General features: G+C 39.8%; 1 protein-coding gene across 1 annotated transcript in view; it reads right to left on the bottom strand.

Annotated features, from left to right (window-relative positions):
- Positions 1-16,972, bottom strand: part of LOC126484423 (uncharacterized) — a 251,771-nt gene extending 234,799 nt beyond the window's left edge. The window contains exon 1 of the mRNA XM_050107937.1: positions 16,753-16,972. Within this exon, the coding sequence (XP_049963894.1) occupies positions 16,753-16,903 (151 nt within the window). The 5' untranslated portion in view covers positions 16,904-16,972. The remainder of the gene's footprint in view (positions 1-16,752) is intronic.
- Positions 16,973-17,414: the final 442 nt, after the last annotated feature.

Raw genomic sequence — 17,414 nt, 5'->3', positions numbered from 1 at the left:
ATTCTTATAATGCTGGGTATGCTTATGGAAATAGTTTCCTGCCTACACTGGCTCAAGTAGTGAAAGTTTAATTACAACCACCTTGTAGTTTAAGAATTCCCAAAGTTAAACATCTGGGGGAGGAGGAGGCAGGTGTGAGGGTACAAGGGTACTTTACAAAATTAACAAGAGTTGGTGTGGAATCAGTACGCTCAATGGGTTTTATAATTCAGCAATCTGTTACTGCTTAAAAATCAGAATCTGGAACACAAAATGGAAGTAGTTGTAATAAAAGAATATCTAACAGTAATAATGCTACATCCACAGATATTTGGATAACGGGCATGTCAAAGTTCCAGAAGAAATTGAAAAACTGATCAAGCCTCCAGGCACGAGAGTCGCCTGCAGAAGAGTAACCCAAACTAATGGTAGGCAAATGAAATGTGACAGACAGACTGCAGATGAGGTAACAGACCAGGAGAAAGACAAACAATGTAGATGACAATAAGGCACTATTTAAGCTGTTGCCATGACGATGACAAGAAGGCCAAGAGCACTAGAGACACAAACCCAAGACGTGACTACAGAGGAACCAGGTGACAAGGAAGGTAGTTATCACGTTTTCCTGTTACAGCGAAGACAGATCTGAAAGCATCAAGCACAAGCACTGAACTGACCGGCACTGTACTGAGCGGCCACCTCTATACCAGCCATGTAGAACTATTGGCTGGTGTACTTATAAGAAGAGACAGTGGCACACTCACCAATAATGCATAGTGCTGAGCAGCCGCAGTGCACCCAGTAGCTAAGTCCATCTCCTCTGGCAGACATTCAACCTCTGTAGCATCTGATACCATAAATAATAGGTGTGTAAAATATAAGAAACACTCAAAACATCAAAAAGTAACAACTATCTCAAATTTCAGGACCCCCCCTTAAGGTTATATTTTATCTACATTCCTCACTCAAGCATTTCAAAAAGTTAAATGGCACAACAAGAATACATAAACTTGTAAACAAAAGTAAATAACTTAATTTCTTCCTAAAAGTGCGGAGAAGACTGAAAAATGTGACAAAAATATAATAGATGTGAAATGTGACAAACTCCTCACCCTGTATTTATTTAAAAGTTAAATATTTACATTGGTTTGTTCCAACACTACCCGATCAAATATAGACTCATAGTTATACGAACTGGGTTTATGTTCCAAGTAAGTCACCTGCAAAATAAAAAGATCTTATTTTTGCAAAAGTAAAATAATAATAGTTGTTATCTAAGCAACTGGATAGCAACACTATTACTGTGACAAGAAAATCACTGCTGTTTTTAACACCAGCAGCGTTGATGTAGAGAAGGAACCGAGATCTCTGCTACCACAGTACAAGCAAATTCTACCATCTTCTTTCCTAAGTGGAACTGATTTGGTTTAAGAGAACAAATGTCATAAATGAGTTTGGATATGGCAAAGAGTACAACTGCCTTACTTGCAGGGTGCAAGCAGAGCTCATGATCTGTAGTATTGTACCCGGAATTGATTGGGGTGCTTTGGTTTGGTTTGGTTTAAGACCAAGTGACGGGGGGTGGGGGGTATCAACCAGAGGCTCCATCTATTCTATGACTCTATTGGCTATAAATGTGTAGATGCTTAGACTTGCATTATGGGACAGAGAATTGTAGGGTGCTCCTCGTTAGATCAGGTGTGCACTACACACAGGAAGCAGCTACTTGCAAGGCACAGTACCTGTGGAGTGAAGATATTTTCTTTTGGGGTACGCGATATTTTAAGGTCCTCTGATGAATGCCTGACAATTGATATACAGAGAACGAAATCAGATTGCATACAAAGTAAAGGCATTTTGGCTGTCAATATTTCAACAGTAAACTGTCCCAGTTCCTTAACTTACTGCCCTCCACAAAAGTTGTAGGATTCAAATTATTCACAGAACTGAGAGCTGAGTGAAACTCTAAACAGAAAGCTCTGAAATTTTTAAAAAGGTATCGAATGAATATTGGAAAGACAGAGTGGACACCATAAGAGGGGAAGTGTTCATCACAGTCAACGAAATTGATGTCACCTTTCAAGTTGAATTCAAGTCTGACTTAAGTAATCTGGACATAGGATCTCAAGTTAATCATCAGATGTTTTTACCAGCCGTCTGAATGTGTCATGACAGTTGCAGAATCATTCAAAGAAAGTAAGTGCTCAGTAGTGCGGAAATGATATGATCATGCAATATTAGTCGGTGGCAACTAACCTACTAAGTCTAGACTGGGACATCTATCAATTAACTGCAGGTGGTACGAACAGACAGTCTCAAATTAGGGCTGTTGATAAAATATCATTATATCGATAATTTTTTCCCAACACTATCAATATACAGGGTGGTCCATTGATCGTGACCGGGCCCAATATCTCGCGAAATAAGCGTCAAACGAAAAAACTACAAGGAACGAAACTTGTCTAGCTTGAAGGGGGAAATCAGATAGCAATATGGTGGGCCCGCTAAATGGCGCTGCCATAGGTCATACGGATATCAACTGCGTTTTTTTTTAACAGGAATCCCCAATTTTTATTACATATTTGTGTAGTATGTAAAGAAATATGAATGTTTTAGTTGGATCACCATTTTCGCTTTGTGATAGATGGCGCTGTAATAGCCACAACATATGGCTAACAATTTTAGACGAACAGTCGGTAACAGGTAGGTTTTTTAAATTAAAATACAGAACATAGGTATGTTTGACCATTTTATTTTGGTTGTTCCAATGTGATACATGTACCTTCGTGAACTTATCATTTTTGAGAATGCATGCTGTTACAGCGTGATTACCTGTAAATACTACATTAATGCAATAAATGCTCCAAATGATGTCCATCAGCCTCAATTCATTTGGCAATACGTGTAACAACATTCCTCTCAACAGCGAGTAATTCGCCTTCCGTAATGTTCGCACATGCATTGACAATGCACTGACGCATATTGTCAGGCGTTGTCAGTGGATCACGACAGCAAATATCCTTCATCTTTCCCCACAGAAAGAAATCCGGGGACTTCAGATCCGGTGAACATGCGGGCCATGGTGTGGTGCTTCGACGACCAATCCATCTGTCATGATATATGCTATTCAATATTGCTTCAACTGCACGTGAGCTATGTGCCGGACATCCATCATGTTGGAAGTACACTGCCATTCTGTCACGCAGTGAAACATCTTGTAGTAACATCGGTAGAACATTACGTAGGAAATCAACAGCCATTGCACCATTTAGATTGCCATCGATAAAATGGGGGCCAATTATCCTCCCTCCCATAATGCCGCACCATACATTAACCCGCCAGCGTCGCTGATGTTCCACTTGTCACAGCCATCGTGGACTTTCCATTGCTCAATAGTGCATACTATGTCAGTTTATGCTATCGCTGTTGGTGAATGACACTTCGTCGCTAAACAGAACACGTGCAAAAAATCTGTCATCATCCCGTAATTTCTCTTGTGCCAAGTGGCAGAACTGTACACGATGTTCAAAGTCGTCGCCATTCCTGATGCATAGAAATATGGTACAGGTGCAGTCGATGTTGATGTAGCATTCTCAACACTTATGTTTATGAGATTCCTGGTTCTCGTGCAATTTGTCTGCTACTGACGTGGTGATTAGCTGCGACAGCAGCTATACAACACCTACTTGGGCATCATCATTTGTTGCAGGTCGTGGTTGACATTTCACATGTGGCTGAACACTTTCTGTTTCCTTAAATAATGTAACTATCCAGCGAACGGTCCGGACACTTGGATGATGTCGTCTAGGATACCAAGCAGCATACATAGCATATGCCCGTTGGGCATTTTGATCACAATAGCCATACATCAACACGATATCGACCTTTTCCGCAATTGGTAAACGGTCCATTTTAACACAGGTAATGTATCATGAAGCAAATACCATCCACACTGGCTGAATGTTACGTATACCACATACTTATATGTTTGTGACTATTACAGCACCATCTATCACAAAGCGAGAAAAGTGGTCCAACTAAAACATTCATATTTCTTTACATACTACACGAATATGTAATAAAAAATGGGGGTTCCTATTTAAAAACATGCAGTTGATATTCGTTTGACCTAAGGCAGCACCATCTACCAGGCCCATCATAGTGACATCTGGTTTCCCCCTCAAGCTAGACAAGTTTCCGGCTTTTTAGATTTTTCATTTGATGCTTATTTCGTGACATGTATGGCCCGGTCACTATCAATGGACCACCCTGTATATAACAGCAATATTTTAACCCCAATATATTGATATATTGATATCAAAATGGCAATACTGACTGCTGATGGTTTTATTTTTTTTTCACAATTTTTGTTAAATAATTGAAGTTGTGCTCTTGAAATTTTAGTAGAACATAATTTTACTTTCACTGCTTTTTGAGCTTTCATTACAGCCAGTCTTTCTGTTTGACTGAGTGACCCATGTATAAGTGATACAAAAGAAGAAGTCTTATTGCACTGAGGGATGGCAGTGTGAATGGAATAACCAAATTTTCAATGTGACACATAGCACACTAGTTGCATTAAAAACTAATTTTTAGCGCAACTAGTGCGATATTTCTTCAAATTCGCATTATTCAGTAACAATTGCTGAAAATAATGAACAAAAATCTAAATGATAAAATTGGTCTTTGCAATGGACAGATACTTGCTAGGGGAAATACTAATGTAATCGGCAGTCGACACCACTAACAGGAACTGCAATGTTTAGCTTCACCATGCAATTTTGACACAAACTGCTACATCGCTGGCATTGGAAGAAATGAAGAAACAGGGAAGTCGATATGAAGTGTTCCGGACAAATCCGATATGTGGCAACACTGAACAAAGGACCCATCGGTTACCTTTTATTGTACCAATTACAAATGTTAGACTGGTTATCGCCAAGTGAGAATGTGTACTGTTTTCCTTTCAATTCTTGCTCTAAGGAGGGTAGGCAAGCTGCTAGCTTGTTGATGTACAGAATATCTAATAATAAATCAATACTTAAATATACAACTTTAAAACCAGCAGTTTTTTCTAGCTCGATACGCTGATATCTTTTTCCATCAATATATTGAGAGCTGATAATGATATCTTTTAAAGTAACAATAGATCGGATCACTGGTATTTTTAAAAATATCAGCAGTCCTATCTCGAAGTAGTTTCAAAAACATTTTCTGAGAAATGTCTTGAGCATCTAGTTCAGCAACACAGACGAAAAAAAAAAAAAAAATTTTAGACCCTTTAGCTACAAACAGACCTGGCCTAATCGACAGTGCCAGTAAACTCAAGGATTAGTGATCATGATCATCATAGCAATGAGAAGTCAACAAATCCATCAAGGCTAGGAAAGAGCTGATACACAGCTATCAGCAGCCTATTTGGACAGTGAAAGTGCAACATATAGCTCCAATATGATGGACACGGGGGAATTACAGGCAATATTTAAAACGATCATAAATCGCGCTTAGGAGAAGTATGTGGTAAGTGGGTGAAGGATGTAAAAGACCCACTGTGGTTTATTAACAAAATTTGGAAAATGTTAAGGAAGCAGAGATCGTTGCACTCTCGGGTCAAAATAGAAGGTGGAAAGATATACAGGTAAAAGTAAGTAGACATTCAAGCATCTATAAGGACATTGCATAATAACATACACGGTACAACACAGATATTACAAAATAAATATTTCATGCCTAGACAGGCTAAAATGACTGTAACAACACTGTCTCTCCCTATTGTGGTAATTACATAATGTATGAGCAGTATGGGATATGGACAATGTTGCACATGGAGGTTTTGATCAGTCCAGGGAGCATGCACATATAGCTGAACTGATTAAGGCGGCTGCTCACAATACGTGGGAAATCCGGGTTTGAGTCATGTCCAGCACAAATTTTCATGTTGTTGTTGTTGTTGTTGTCGTGGTCTTCAGTCCTGAGACTGGTTTGATGCAGCTCTCCATGCTACTCTACCCTGTGCAAGCTTCTTCATCTCCCAGTACCTACTGCAACCTACATCCTTCTGAATCTACTTAGTGTATTCATCCCTTGGGCTCCCTCTACGATTTTTACCCTCCACGCTGCCTTCCAATGCCAAATTTGTGATCTCTTGAAGCCTCAGAGCATGTCCTACCAACCGGTCCCTTCTTTTTGTCAAGTTGTGCCACAAACTCCTCTTCTCCCCAATTCTATTCAATACCTCCTCATTAGTTATGTGATCTATCCATCTAATCTTCAGCGTTCTTCTGTAGCACCACGTTTCGAAAGCTTCTATTCTCTTCTTGTCCAAACCATTTATCGTCCATGTTTCACTTCTATACATGGCTACACTCCATACAAATACTTTCCGAAATGACTTCCTGACACTTAAATCTATACTCGATGTTAACAAATTTCTCTTCTTCAGAAACACTTTCCTTGCCATTGTCAGTCTACATTTTATGTCCTCTCTACTTCGACCATCATCAGTTATTTTGCTCCCCAAATAGCAAAACTCCTTTACTACTTTAAGTGCCTCATTTCCTAATCTAATTCCCACAGCATCACCTGACTTAATTCGACTACATTCCATTATCCTCATTTTGCTTTTGTTGATGTTCATCTTATACCCTCCTTTCAAGCCTCTGCCCATTCCGTTCAGCTGCTCTTCCAAGTCCTTTGCTGTCTCTGACAGAATTACAATGTAATCGGCGAAGCTCAAAGTTTCTATTTCTTCTCCATGGATTTTTCTTTTGTTTCCTTCACTGCTTGCTCAATATACAGATTGAATAACATCGGGGAGAGGCTACAACCCTGTTTCACTCCCTTCCCAACCACTGCTTTCCTTTCGTGCCCCTCGACTCTTATAACAGCCATCTGGTTTCTGTATAAATTGTAAACAGCCTTTCGCTCCCTGTGTTTTACCCCTGCCACCCTTAGAATTTGAAAGAGAGTATTCCAGTCAACATTGTCAAAAGCTTTCTCCAAGTCTACAAATGCTAGAAACGTATGTTTGAAGTTCCTTAATCTTTCTTCTAAGATAAGTCTTAAGGTCAGTATTGCCTCACGTGTTCCAATATTTCTACGGAATCCAAACTGATCTTCTCCGAGGTCGGCTTCTACCAGTTTTTCCATTCGTCTGTAAAGAATTCGTGTTAGTATTTTGCAGCTGTGACTTATTAAACTGATAGTTCGGTAATATTCACATCTGTCAACACTTGCTTTCTTTGAGATTAGAATTATTAAATCCTTCTTGAAGTCTGAGGGTATTTCGCCATCTTGCTCACCAGATGGTAGAGTTTTGTCAGGACTGGCTCTCCCAAGGCTATCAGTAGTTCTAATGGAATGTTGTCTACTCCCGGGGCCTTGTTTCGACTTAGGTCTTTCAGTGCTCTGTCAAACTCTTCACGCAGTACCATATCTCCCATTTCATCTTCGTCTACATTCTCTTCCATTTCTATAATATTGTGCTCAAGAACATCGTCCTTGTATAGACCCACTATATACTCTTCCACCTTTCTGCTTTCCCGTCTTTGCTTAGAACTAGGTTTCCATCTGAGCTCTTGATATTCATGCAAGTGGTTCTCATTTCTCGAAAGGTCTCTTTAATTTTCCTGTAGGCAATATCTGTCTTGCATCTAGTGATATGCGCCTCTATATCCTTACATTTGTCCACTAGCCATCCCTGCTTAGCTATTTTGCAATTCCTGTCGATCTCATTTTTGAGACGTTTGAATTCTTTTTTGCCTGCTTCATTTACTGCATTTTTGTATTTTCCCCTTTCATAATTGTATCTTACCCCTAGTGAGATAAGCCTCTACATCCTTACATTTGTCCTCTAGCCATCCCTGCTTAGCCATTTTGCACTTCCTGTCAATCATATTTTTTCTCCTTTCATCAATTAAATTCAATATATATTCTGTCACTCAAGGATTTCAACTAGCCCTCATCTTTTTACCTACTTCATCCTCTGCTGCCTTCACTACTTCATCCCTCAGAGCCATCCATTCTTCCTCTACTGTATTTCATTCCCCCATTCCTGACAATTGTTCCCTCATGCTCTCCCTGAAACTCTGTACAACCTCTGGTTTAGTCAGATTATCCAGGTCCCATCACCTTAAATTCCCACCTTTTTTGCAGTTTCCTCAGTTTTAATCTACAGTTCATAATCAATAGATTGTGGTCAGAGTCCACATCTGCCCCTGGAAATGTATTACAATTTAAAACCTGGTACCTGAATCTCTGTCTTACCATTATATAATCTATCTGATACCTTCTAGTATCTCCAGGATTCTTCCATGTATACAACCTTCTTTTATGATTCATGAACCAAGTGTTAACTATGATTAAAAAAAAATTCTACCAGGCGGCTTCCTCTTTCATTTCTTATCCCCAATCCACATTCACCTACTATGTTTCCTTCTCTCCCTTTTCCTACTCTCGAATTCCAGTCACCCATGACTATCAAATTTTCGTCTCCCTTCACTACCTAAATAATTTCTTTTATCTCCTATACATTTCTTCATCATCTGCAGAGCTAGTTGGCATATAAACTTGTACTACTGTAGTAGGCATGGGCTTCGTGTCTATCTTGGCCACAATAATGCGTTCACTATGCTGTTGGTAGTAGCTTACCCGCACTCCTGTTTTTTTTATTAATTATTAAACCTACTCCTGCATTACCCCTATTTGATTTTGTATTTATAACCCTGTATTCACCTGACCAGTAGTCTTGTTCCTCCTGCCACGGAACTTCGCTAATTCCCACTATATCTTACTTTAACCTATCTATTTCCCTTTTTAAATTTTCTACCCTACCTGCCAGATTAAGGAATCTGACATTCCACGCTCCGATCCGTATAACGCCAGTTTTCTTTCTCCTGATAATGACGTCCTCTCGAGTAATCCCCGGCCGGAGATCCGATGAGGGACTATTTTACCTCCGGAATATTTTACCCAAGAGGACGCCATCATCATTTAACCATATGGTAAAGCTATATGGCCTCGGGAAAAATCACTGCTGTAGTTTCCCCTTGCTTTCAGCCATTCACAGTACCAGCACAGCAAGGCCGTTTTGGTTAATGTTAAAAGGCCAGATCAGTCAATATCCAGACTGTTGTCCCTGCAACTACTGAAAAGGCTGCTGCTCCTCTTCAGGAACCACACGTTTGTCTTGCCTCTCAACAGATACCCCTCCGTTGTGGTTGCACCTACGGTACGGCCATCTATATCGCTGAGGCACGCAAGCCTCCCCACCAACGGCAAGGTCCATGGTTCATGGGGGGAGGAAAACATAATTATTACCAAACTTTAAAAAATAAAGAACTTTACAAAGCATGCCCAATTACTGAGAATGACCCAACTCTGAGTGTCACACCATGCACTACTACCCCTTCCAGCCTTCCTCGCAGCTGCCATTTCCCAAACACCCCCCCCCCCCCCCCCCTCACAGCCACACCTACAACCACACTAACCTTTTGCTCATGTCTTACAACTGTGCCTGAAGGGTACAGATTGCTCTTTCCTGTTCCCTGCTCCTCTCTCCCAACCAACTATTTTACAGATCCAAGAATGGGAAATGAGACTTCTCCACTGTTTTCCCCACTGCATTCATCCTCTTAATAAATCCCACTACTCGTTTTTCTTCCCCACATTTTCCAGTCACGGTCAAATCTACAGTAAAAATCAAATATATTAAAATGATGAACATTCTGTAACGTGTAAAGGTCATTCAAGTATTAAATACACCAACTCATGAGAATGTGCTAAGGTCATGACAGCAAATTCAGTAACATCAGCCGTAAGTATCTTAACAAGATGCTATGCATATGTCGCAGCTAAATTATTTTCAAATAACACAAGACATTTTCCAAAACACAATCTAAAATGTAAAAGCTTGTGTGACAAAAAAGGGACTCTAGCTCAGATGCTCACTCCTAGTATGTGAAAGAAAATGGATAAATGTGTAAACGTAATCTTTTTTGAGTCATCAGGCTTCTGACTGGTCTGATGCAGCCCGCCACAAATTTCTCTCCTGTGCCAACCTCTTTATCTTTGAGTAGCACTTGCAACCTAAATCCTCAAAATTTTGCTGGATGTTTTCCACCCTTTGTCTTCCTCTACAGTTTTTACCATCTACAGCTCCCTCTAGTACCATGCAAGTCAATCCCTGATGTCTTAACATATGTCCTATCATTCTCTCCCTTCTGCTTGTCAGTGTTTTCGACATATTCCTTTCCTCTCTGATTCTGCACAGGACCTCCTCACTCCTTACCTTATCAGTCCACCTAATTTTCAACATTCGCCTGTAGCACCATTTCTCAGATGATTTGATTCTCTTCTGTTCCAGTTTCCCCCTAGTCCATGTTTCACTACCATACAATGCTGTGCTCCAAACACACATTCTCAGAAATTTCTTCCTCAGATTAAGGCCTATGTTTGATACTATTAGACTTCTCTCAGCCAGGTATGCCCTTTTCGCCGGGAGTAGTCTGCTTTTGATGTCCTCCTTGCTCCGTCCATCACTGGTTATTTTGCTGCCTAGATAGCAGAATAAACTAACTTCACCTACTTTGTGACCATTAATTCTGATATTCAGTTTTCCGCTGTTCTCATTTCTGCTACTTCTCATTTCTTTCAACCTTCTTCAATTTGCTCTCGATCCGTATTCTATATTCATAAGACTGTTCACTTTATTCAGCAGATCACGTAATTCCCACATTCTTTCAGAATAGCAATGTCATTAGTAAATCTTATCACTGATATCCTTTCACCTTGAGTTTCTTTTATTTCCATCATTGCTTCTTCGTTGTACAGATTCAACAGGAGTGACAAACGACTACACGGCTCTGTCTTACACCCTTTTTAATCCGAGCACTTTGTTCTTGGTTGTCCACTCTTAATATTCCCTCTTGGCTCTTGTACATATTGTATATTATTTGTCACACCATATATCTTACCTCTATTTTTCTCAGAATTTTGAATGTCTTGCACCATTTTACAATTGCTGAACACTTTTTCCAGGTTGATAAATACAATGAACGTGTCTTGATTGTTCTTAAGTCTTGCTTCCATTATCAACCGCTATGTCAAAATTGCGTCTCTGATGCCTTTATGCCTTCACTTTTCCTAAAGCCAAACTGATCATAATCTAACACATCATCAATTTTCTTTTCCATTCTTCTGTGTACCTTTCTTGTAAGTAACTTCGATGCATGAGCTGTTAAACTGATTGTGTGATAATTCTCATGCTCATCAGTTTCTGCAGTCTTCGGAATTGTGCGGATGATATTTTTCCAAAAGTCAGATGGTACGTCGGCATGGACTCATACATTCTACACACTAATCAACATAGTCATTTTGCTGCCACTTCCCCCAATGATTTCAGGAATTCTGATAGAATGTTATCTACTCCTTCTGCCTTATTTGATCTTAAGTACTCCAAAGCTCTCTTAAATTCTGATTCTAATACTGGATCCCCTACCTCGTCTAAATCGACTCCTGTTACTTCTTCTGTCACATCACATCAGACAAATCTTCCCACTCATAGAAAACTTCAATGTAATCTTTCCACCTATCTACTCTCTCCTCTGTATTTAACAATGGCATCCCTGTTGCACTCTTAATGTTGCACCATTACTTTTAATTTTAATGAAGATTTTTTTTACTTTCCTGTATACTGAGCCAGTCCTTCCAACAATCATTTCTTTTCCGATTTCCTCACATTTTTCATGCGGCCATTTCCTCTTAGCTTCCCTGCAATTCCTATTTATTTAATTCCTCAGTGACTTGTATTTCTGTTTCCTGAATTTCCCTGAACATTTTTGTACTTCTTTCATCAATCAATTGAAGAATTTCTTCTGCTACCCATGTTTCTTTGCAGTTAACTTCCTCATATCTATGTTTTTCTGTCCAACTTCTATGACTGCCCTTTTTACAGATGTCCATTCCTCTTGAACTGTACTGCCTACTGAACTATTCCTTATTGCTGTATCTACAGCCTTACCTTCAAGCGTATCTCATCCTTCCTTAGTACTTCTCTGTATTCCACTTCTTGGCATACTGATTCTTCCTGGCTAATCTCAAACTTCAGCCTACTCATCATCACTACTACATTGTGATCTGAGACTATATCTGCTCCTGGGTATGTCTTACAATCCTGTATCTGATTTCAGAATATCTATCTGACCATGATGTAATTTAACTGAAATCTTCAGGTATTGCCCGGGCTTTTCCAAGTATACCTCCTCCTCTAGTGACTCTTGAACAGAGTAGTTGCTATTATTAACTGAAATTTATTACAGAACTTAGTCTTTCTTCTCTCTCATTTCTTGTCCCAAACCCATATTCGTCTGTAAACTTTTCTTCTACTCCTTCCCCTGCAAATGCATTCCTTCCCCTTTCAGTATCCTTATACACTTTTTCTACCTCTTCATCATCAGCACATATACCTAAGCCATCGTTTCAACTTTGGTTAGCTGCTGATTCTGGTAAGAGCAACCCCATTGCTGAACTGTTCACAGTAACACACTCTCAAGCCCTACCTTCCCATTCATAACAAATTCTACTGTCATTATACCATTTTCTGCTGCTTTTGATATTGCCCTATAGTCATTTGACCAGAAAACCTTGTCTTCATTCCATTTCACCTCACTAACACCTACTATATCTAGATTGAGGATTTGCACTTTCCTTTTCAGGTTTTATGGCTTCCCTACCATGTTCAAGCTTCTGACATTTCAAGCCCCAACTTGTAGAATGTTATCCTTTCATTGATTATTCAATCTTTTTCTCACAGTCCCCTCCTGGAGATTCGAATGGGGGACTATTCCAGAATCTCTTGCCAATGGAGAGATGATCATGACACTTTTTCAATTACAGGCCACATGTCCTGTGGATACATGTCTTTAATGTAGTGGTTTCCTTTGCCTTTTGCATCCTCATCCCATTGATCATTGCTGATTCTTCCACCAGTAGAGACAGTTTCCCATCCCAAGGGCAACAGAGTGTCCTGAATCTCTGTCCGCTCCTCATGTGGTACAAACAACTTCCCCGAAGCTGCAGAACAGTCTCAACTGTGCCAACATTTTCATAGATATTTGAGGCACTGTAACACACACAAATAACTATTTACTTTGAGAAACACAATCTCCTATGTAACAATTAGTTTGGTTTTGGCAAGGGAGGAAACAACAGCAGCCGTTTTGGAAACTACATATCAAACAAACAGCTCTTGAAAACAAAAACATCCACTTCTGCTATTAGGTGACCTAAGCAAAGCATTCGACTGCATTCTTGGGTCGATCCCACCCGCCAGCTTTGACCCGTGACGTAAGGCTGTTGTTGTGTGTGACGTCACGACGGTGCGGAATTTAGTTTGTGAGAGTGGCGTGTTTGTAGGTGTCATTTTGATGCGATCGGTGGTGCTCTCTGGTGGTGTGTTAGGTGATGTTTTTCGTTTAGTTTGCGAGTGTGGTGTCGTGTGTGAATTTTGGTAAATTGCTTTGTTTATGGCTTTTGTAGGTATGGATATGACTGACAGGGTCAACAGTTTTCGGTTGTCGGCTATGATGGGGGACAGTGCGTTGTCTCTAATAAAATTTCTTCAACTGTTCGGATTTTTAGATGAAGTCGTGAAGCGTTCAGTATGTCGAGAAGAAATGAGGCTTACTTAAAGTTCCGGCGTCTCGGACCATGGATGGCTGTATGTGGAGGTGTCTTAAGGATAACAGGTCAAAGGAAGTGTTCGATCCCAATGTGTGGCTGAGAATGTTAATATTGGTAACGGGAGAGGTTTTTGAGCTATATAGGTCAAGGGAAGTGTCCGATTCCAGATAATATTGTGTTTAGTGGCATTTGCCGAGTTTTATGATGTCGGTTTTTTTTCGTCGTTTTGTGTGGTTTTGTATGGGGGTTATGTTTATATTTTGTTTGTCCCCACCCAAAAACATCCTATTTCCCGCGCTTGTCCCGTTAGTGTCATTAGGGTTTTTGTGGAATGTGTGTGTGTTTGTTCTTTGATGTATTTTAGTCCTCATAATGTGTACGTAACGACTTTATATGCGCCATATTGGAATCATGGTATATGGTCGTTTCCGCCACGTTTGTGACATCATGGGTCAAAGCAGACGGGCGGGATCGGACGCTTCCGTATTTCCGCATTCTTGTTGACATACTAGTAAGGCAGCTGGAGATTTATCGGGTGCATGGGAGCACATTAGCCATGATGCATTCTTATTTAAGCAGCAGAAAACAGCTTGTCTCAGTCAAAAAAATGAATTCCTCCTTCATGGAGATCAGCACAGGTGTTCCACAAACATCTATTTTTGGACCTTTCTTCTTCATTGCAGCAATCAATGATTTGCCTAATAACGTAACTCATCCAGTCATATGTTACACAGATGATACAGCACTACTTACAGCACTTTGGAGAACCTCAGATCTGAACAGGATTTAACAAAAGACATTCTTGATACAGCCTTGGACTGATTTGTAGCTAATAAACTCCTCCATAATCCCAATAAAACACAACTCCTAATTGGAATATCTAATGAAATAGAGAATAGGTCAATAAAACTTACAGGCATTTACATCAACTCCAAACCACACTGGGGGGGAACATATCAATCAGGTATGTGCAAAAGGCTAATTTAGATCTACCACGGCACAGGTTAGCAAGAACTGGAAATTCTCACAACGTGAACCCACTCAAAATTTCCAACGATTACCAATCTATATTTGGTCTACGGATCTAATTTTTTTTTTTTAAATTAAATAGTACAGTGGCTATTGGATCATTCGTTTTACCATATTCAAAAATTCTTTGAGATGACCTACTGTATCACTACGTAACTTTGTATGTTTATGTTTAGTATAATGATGCTTCTATGTTTTGTATAATTATGCCCTGTATAATCTGTCCAATTATTATTGCAGTGTTTGTACAATGCTACATACTTGTGGATACTAGCTCTTAGAAAATCTCCTGTCAGAAAATTTGACTTCTTTCCGCACAAAAAACCCCAAACCAATCGGACCTAACAAAAACGCCAAACACAAATAAAACAAAAAAAAAAATCCTTAATAACTTACTGAAAACACTTCCACGTTGTGGGTCAATGGGAGCATCTGAATCCACCCATCTGCTTTGACCCGTGACGTAATGGTGTTTTGGTGTGGGAGGCCACTATGGCACGGAATTTTTGAGGTGGTTGTTTTTGTAGATGACATGTTGTATCTGATGGTGCCCTCTGGTAATGGATGTGGACTTGGTGAGATTAACATGTTGTCTTGACCTCATTTGAGTTGTCATCGTGCTAATGTGGTTTTCAGTTTAGGATGTTGGTGCAGCAACGTGGCTTGTGGAAGTTTTTTTGGTGAGCTATTAAGGTTTATTTGTTTGGCATTTCTGTTAGGTCTGATTGGTTTGGTATTTTTTGTGTAGAAAGAAGTCTAATTTTTTTATTGCTGTTTTGTTAGGTATGGATATGATAGCGAAGTTCAGAGTATCATTACATCCTGAGATGGATGATGATGTCTGTCTTGGATTTTTGGATCAATAGCTGCAGTTGAGCTATATAGGTCAAGGGAAATCTCCAATTCCACTTTTTAGTTTGTAGGTGCTGATATTTGGTACTGGTAGCTGCAGTTGAGCTATACAGATCAAAGAAGTGTCAGATTCCTGTGGTTTTGTTGGTGTGGTGGAGCGCTGCAAATTAATTTTTTTTATATTATTTGTTTTGGGACGGTGCGGTGGTGTTTTACTGTTGTATATTTCGCTTGTCCCTGCCCAAACACCAGCCGCCCCCAATTTTCCGCGGCTGTCCCGTTGGTTTCATTTTGTTTTTGGACTGAGAGGTTATGGTATTGCTTTAATTTTTGTTTGTGTTCGTTAGCGTGTGTGTAGTGACGTTATTGTCATTTTGTAAACGCTGAAAGTAGCCGATTCCGTCATATTGATGACGTTATGGGTCACAACAGACTGGTGGAATCGGATGCTTCTGTAATGCCCTAATAATTCAATTAAAATTACTAAAAATTCACCGCAGACTATTTCCAGGTTGTGTGTCTACTGTTGAGGCCTACCGCCTTTTAGGTGTGCTTCTAACTTCTAACCGTGGAACTTCGTTGCGTATGCTGCAGCACTTAATCACTTGGGGGAGGAGGGGGGGGGGGGGGGGGACGCAAACTACTACTACTACTACTACTACTACTACTACGGATATCTGCAGCGTGTCTTAGTAATCAGTGAAACGGGAATTGTATGTGTAAAGGTTCTTAGTGTGGCAGAAGATCCTATTGCGTTGCGCTATTGAGTTCAACAACGTATAAATGCTAGTGAAGAGGCAAGGAGTGAAATACGTACACACAGCATAAAAACTCTGACAACATACGCCTTTAAGCAATCGTTTATATCAGGCAGTAAGATCCCAAACAGCAGAACTACCATAAAATTCCATTTGCAACTGAACATTAAGAAAATAAAACAAATAGGACCACTCAGGGCTGTCTGAATGTGAAATTTTCCATTCATAACCGTTTACAGCCATTCATTCTACTGTCTTTTTAACTCCAGTTAATGAAACATTAACATAAGTTCCCACCATGAATCATTAACAGGTAGGCCTAAGACTGATTTCCACAGTGACAGGGCTTGCTATTAAACGAGCACAACATGTGCAAGACTTAGAAAATGACTAATTTTGCACTTATAAATTCAGTGGGTCGAAGTCAGTCTTTGCCTGTTTATATTACACTTACCAAAGGTGTATCCCTCACGCAACACAGTTCCAGAAGAAGGGTCAATTTGAGCGATGTTATTGCCCGTGACTTTCCAACACACATTTTCACCGGCCTTCTTTTCGCGATCTATTAAAGGTCGCACTTTAACAGCAACTTTTATATTAGCCATTCGTCATGCACATTAACGCTTCACGAATGATACAAGCCACAAGATAGAGCGATGTTTCAAATTCAAAACATTCGCGGTCATCAAAGACCATTGACTGCGAAGAGAACACATATCTGTTGGTTTTTTTTTCCCAAAGACAAGAAGTAACGAATTTCAGTCTATTTCGATTTCATTTCTTTTTGTCATGAACTGTGATTTGTGAACAAATTGAGAGCAATTCCCACTGACCGTCAGGTCAGGGTGTATTTTGACAGTCACGTGTCAGTTCGCTTAGCCCAGTACGGAACTGTGAAAGTGAGGTTATGAGTTATCATACGTGTCGTAGTTTCGTGCCGGAATTGATGAACAACGAAAAATTTTATTATGGCGTTAGCAAACTTCATAGCGTATACTGTTGATCAATTTTGTGGTAACGTACTGAGAAGTGAAATAACATTTCAAAAAGTCGATATTTATTTGGTAAAGAAATCATATTCATATAAATACACCAAACAGTACTTATAAGGGAAAT

Source organism: Schistocerca serialis, chromosome 6, assembly GCF_023864345.2.
Source record: "Schistocerca serialis cubense isolate TAMUIC-IGC-003099 chromosome 6, iqSchSeri2.2, whole genome shotgun sequence".
Lineage (NCBI taxonomy): Eukaryota > Metazoa > Arthropoda > Insecta > Orthoptera > Acrididae > Schistocerca > Schistocerca serialis.
The sequence above is the reverse complement of the archived record's forward strand: the minus strand, read 5'-3'. Positions and strand labels throughout refer to the sequence as shown.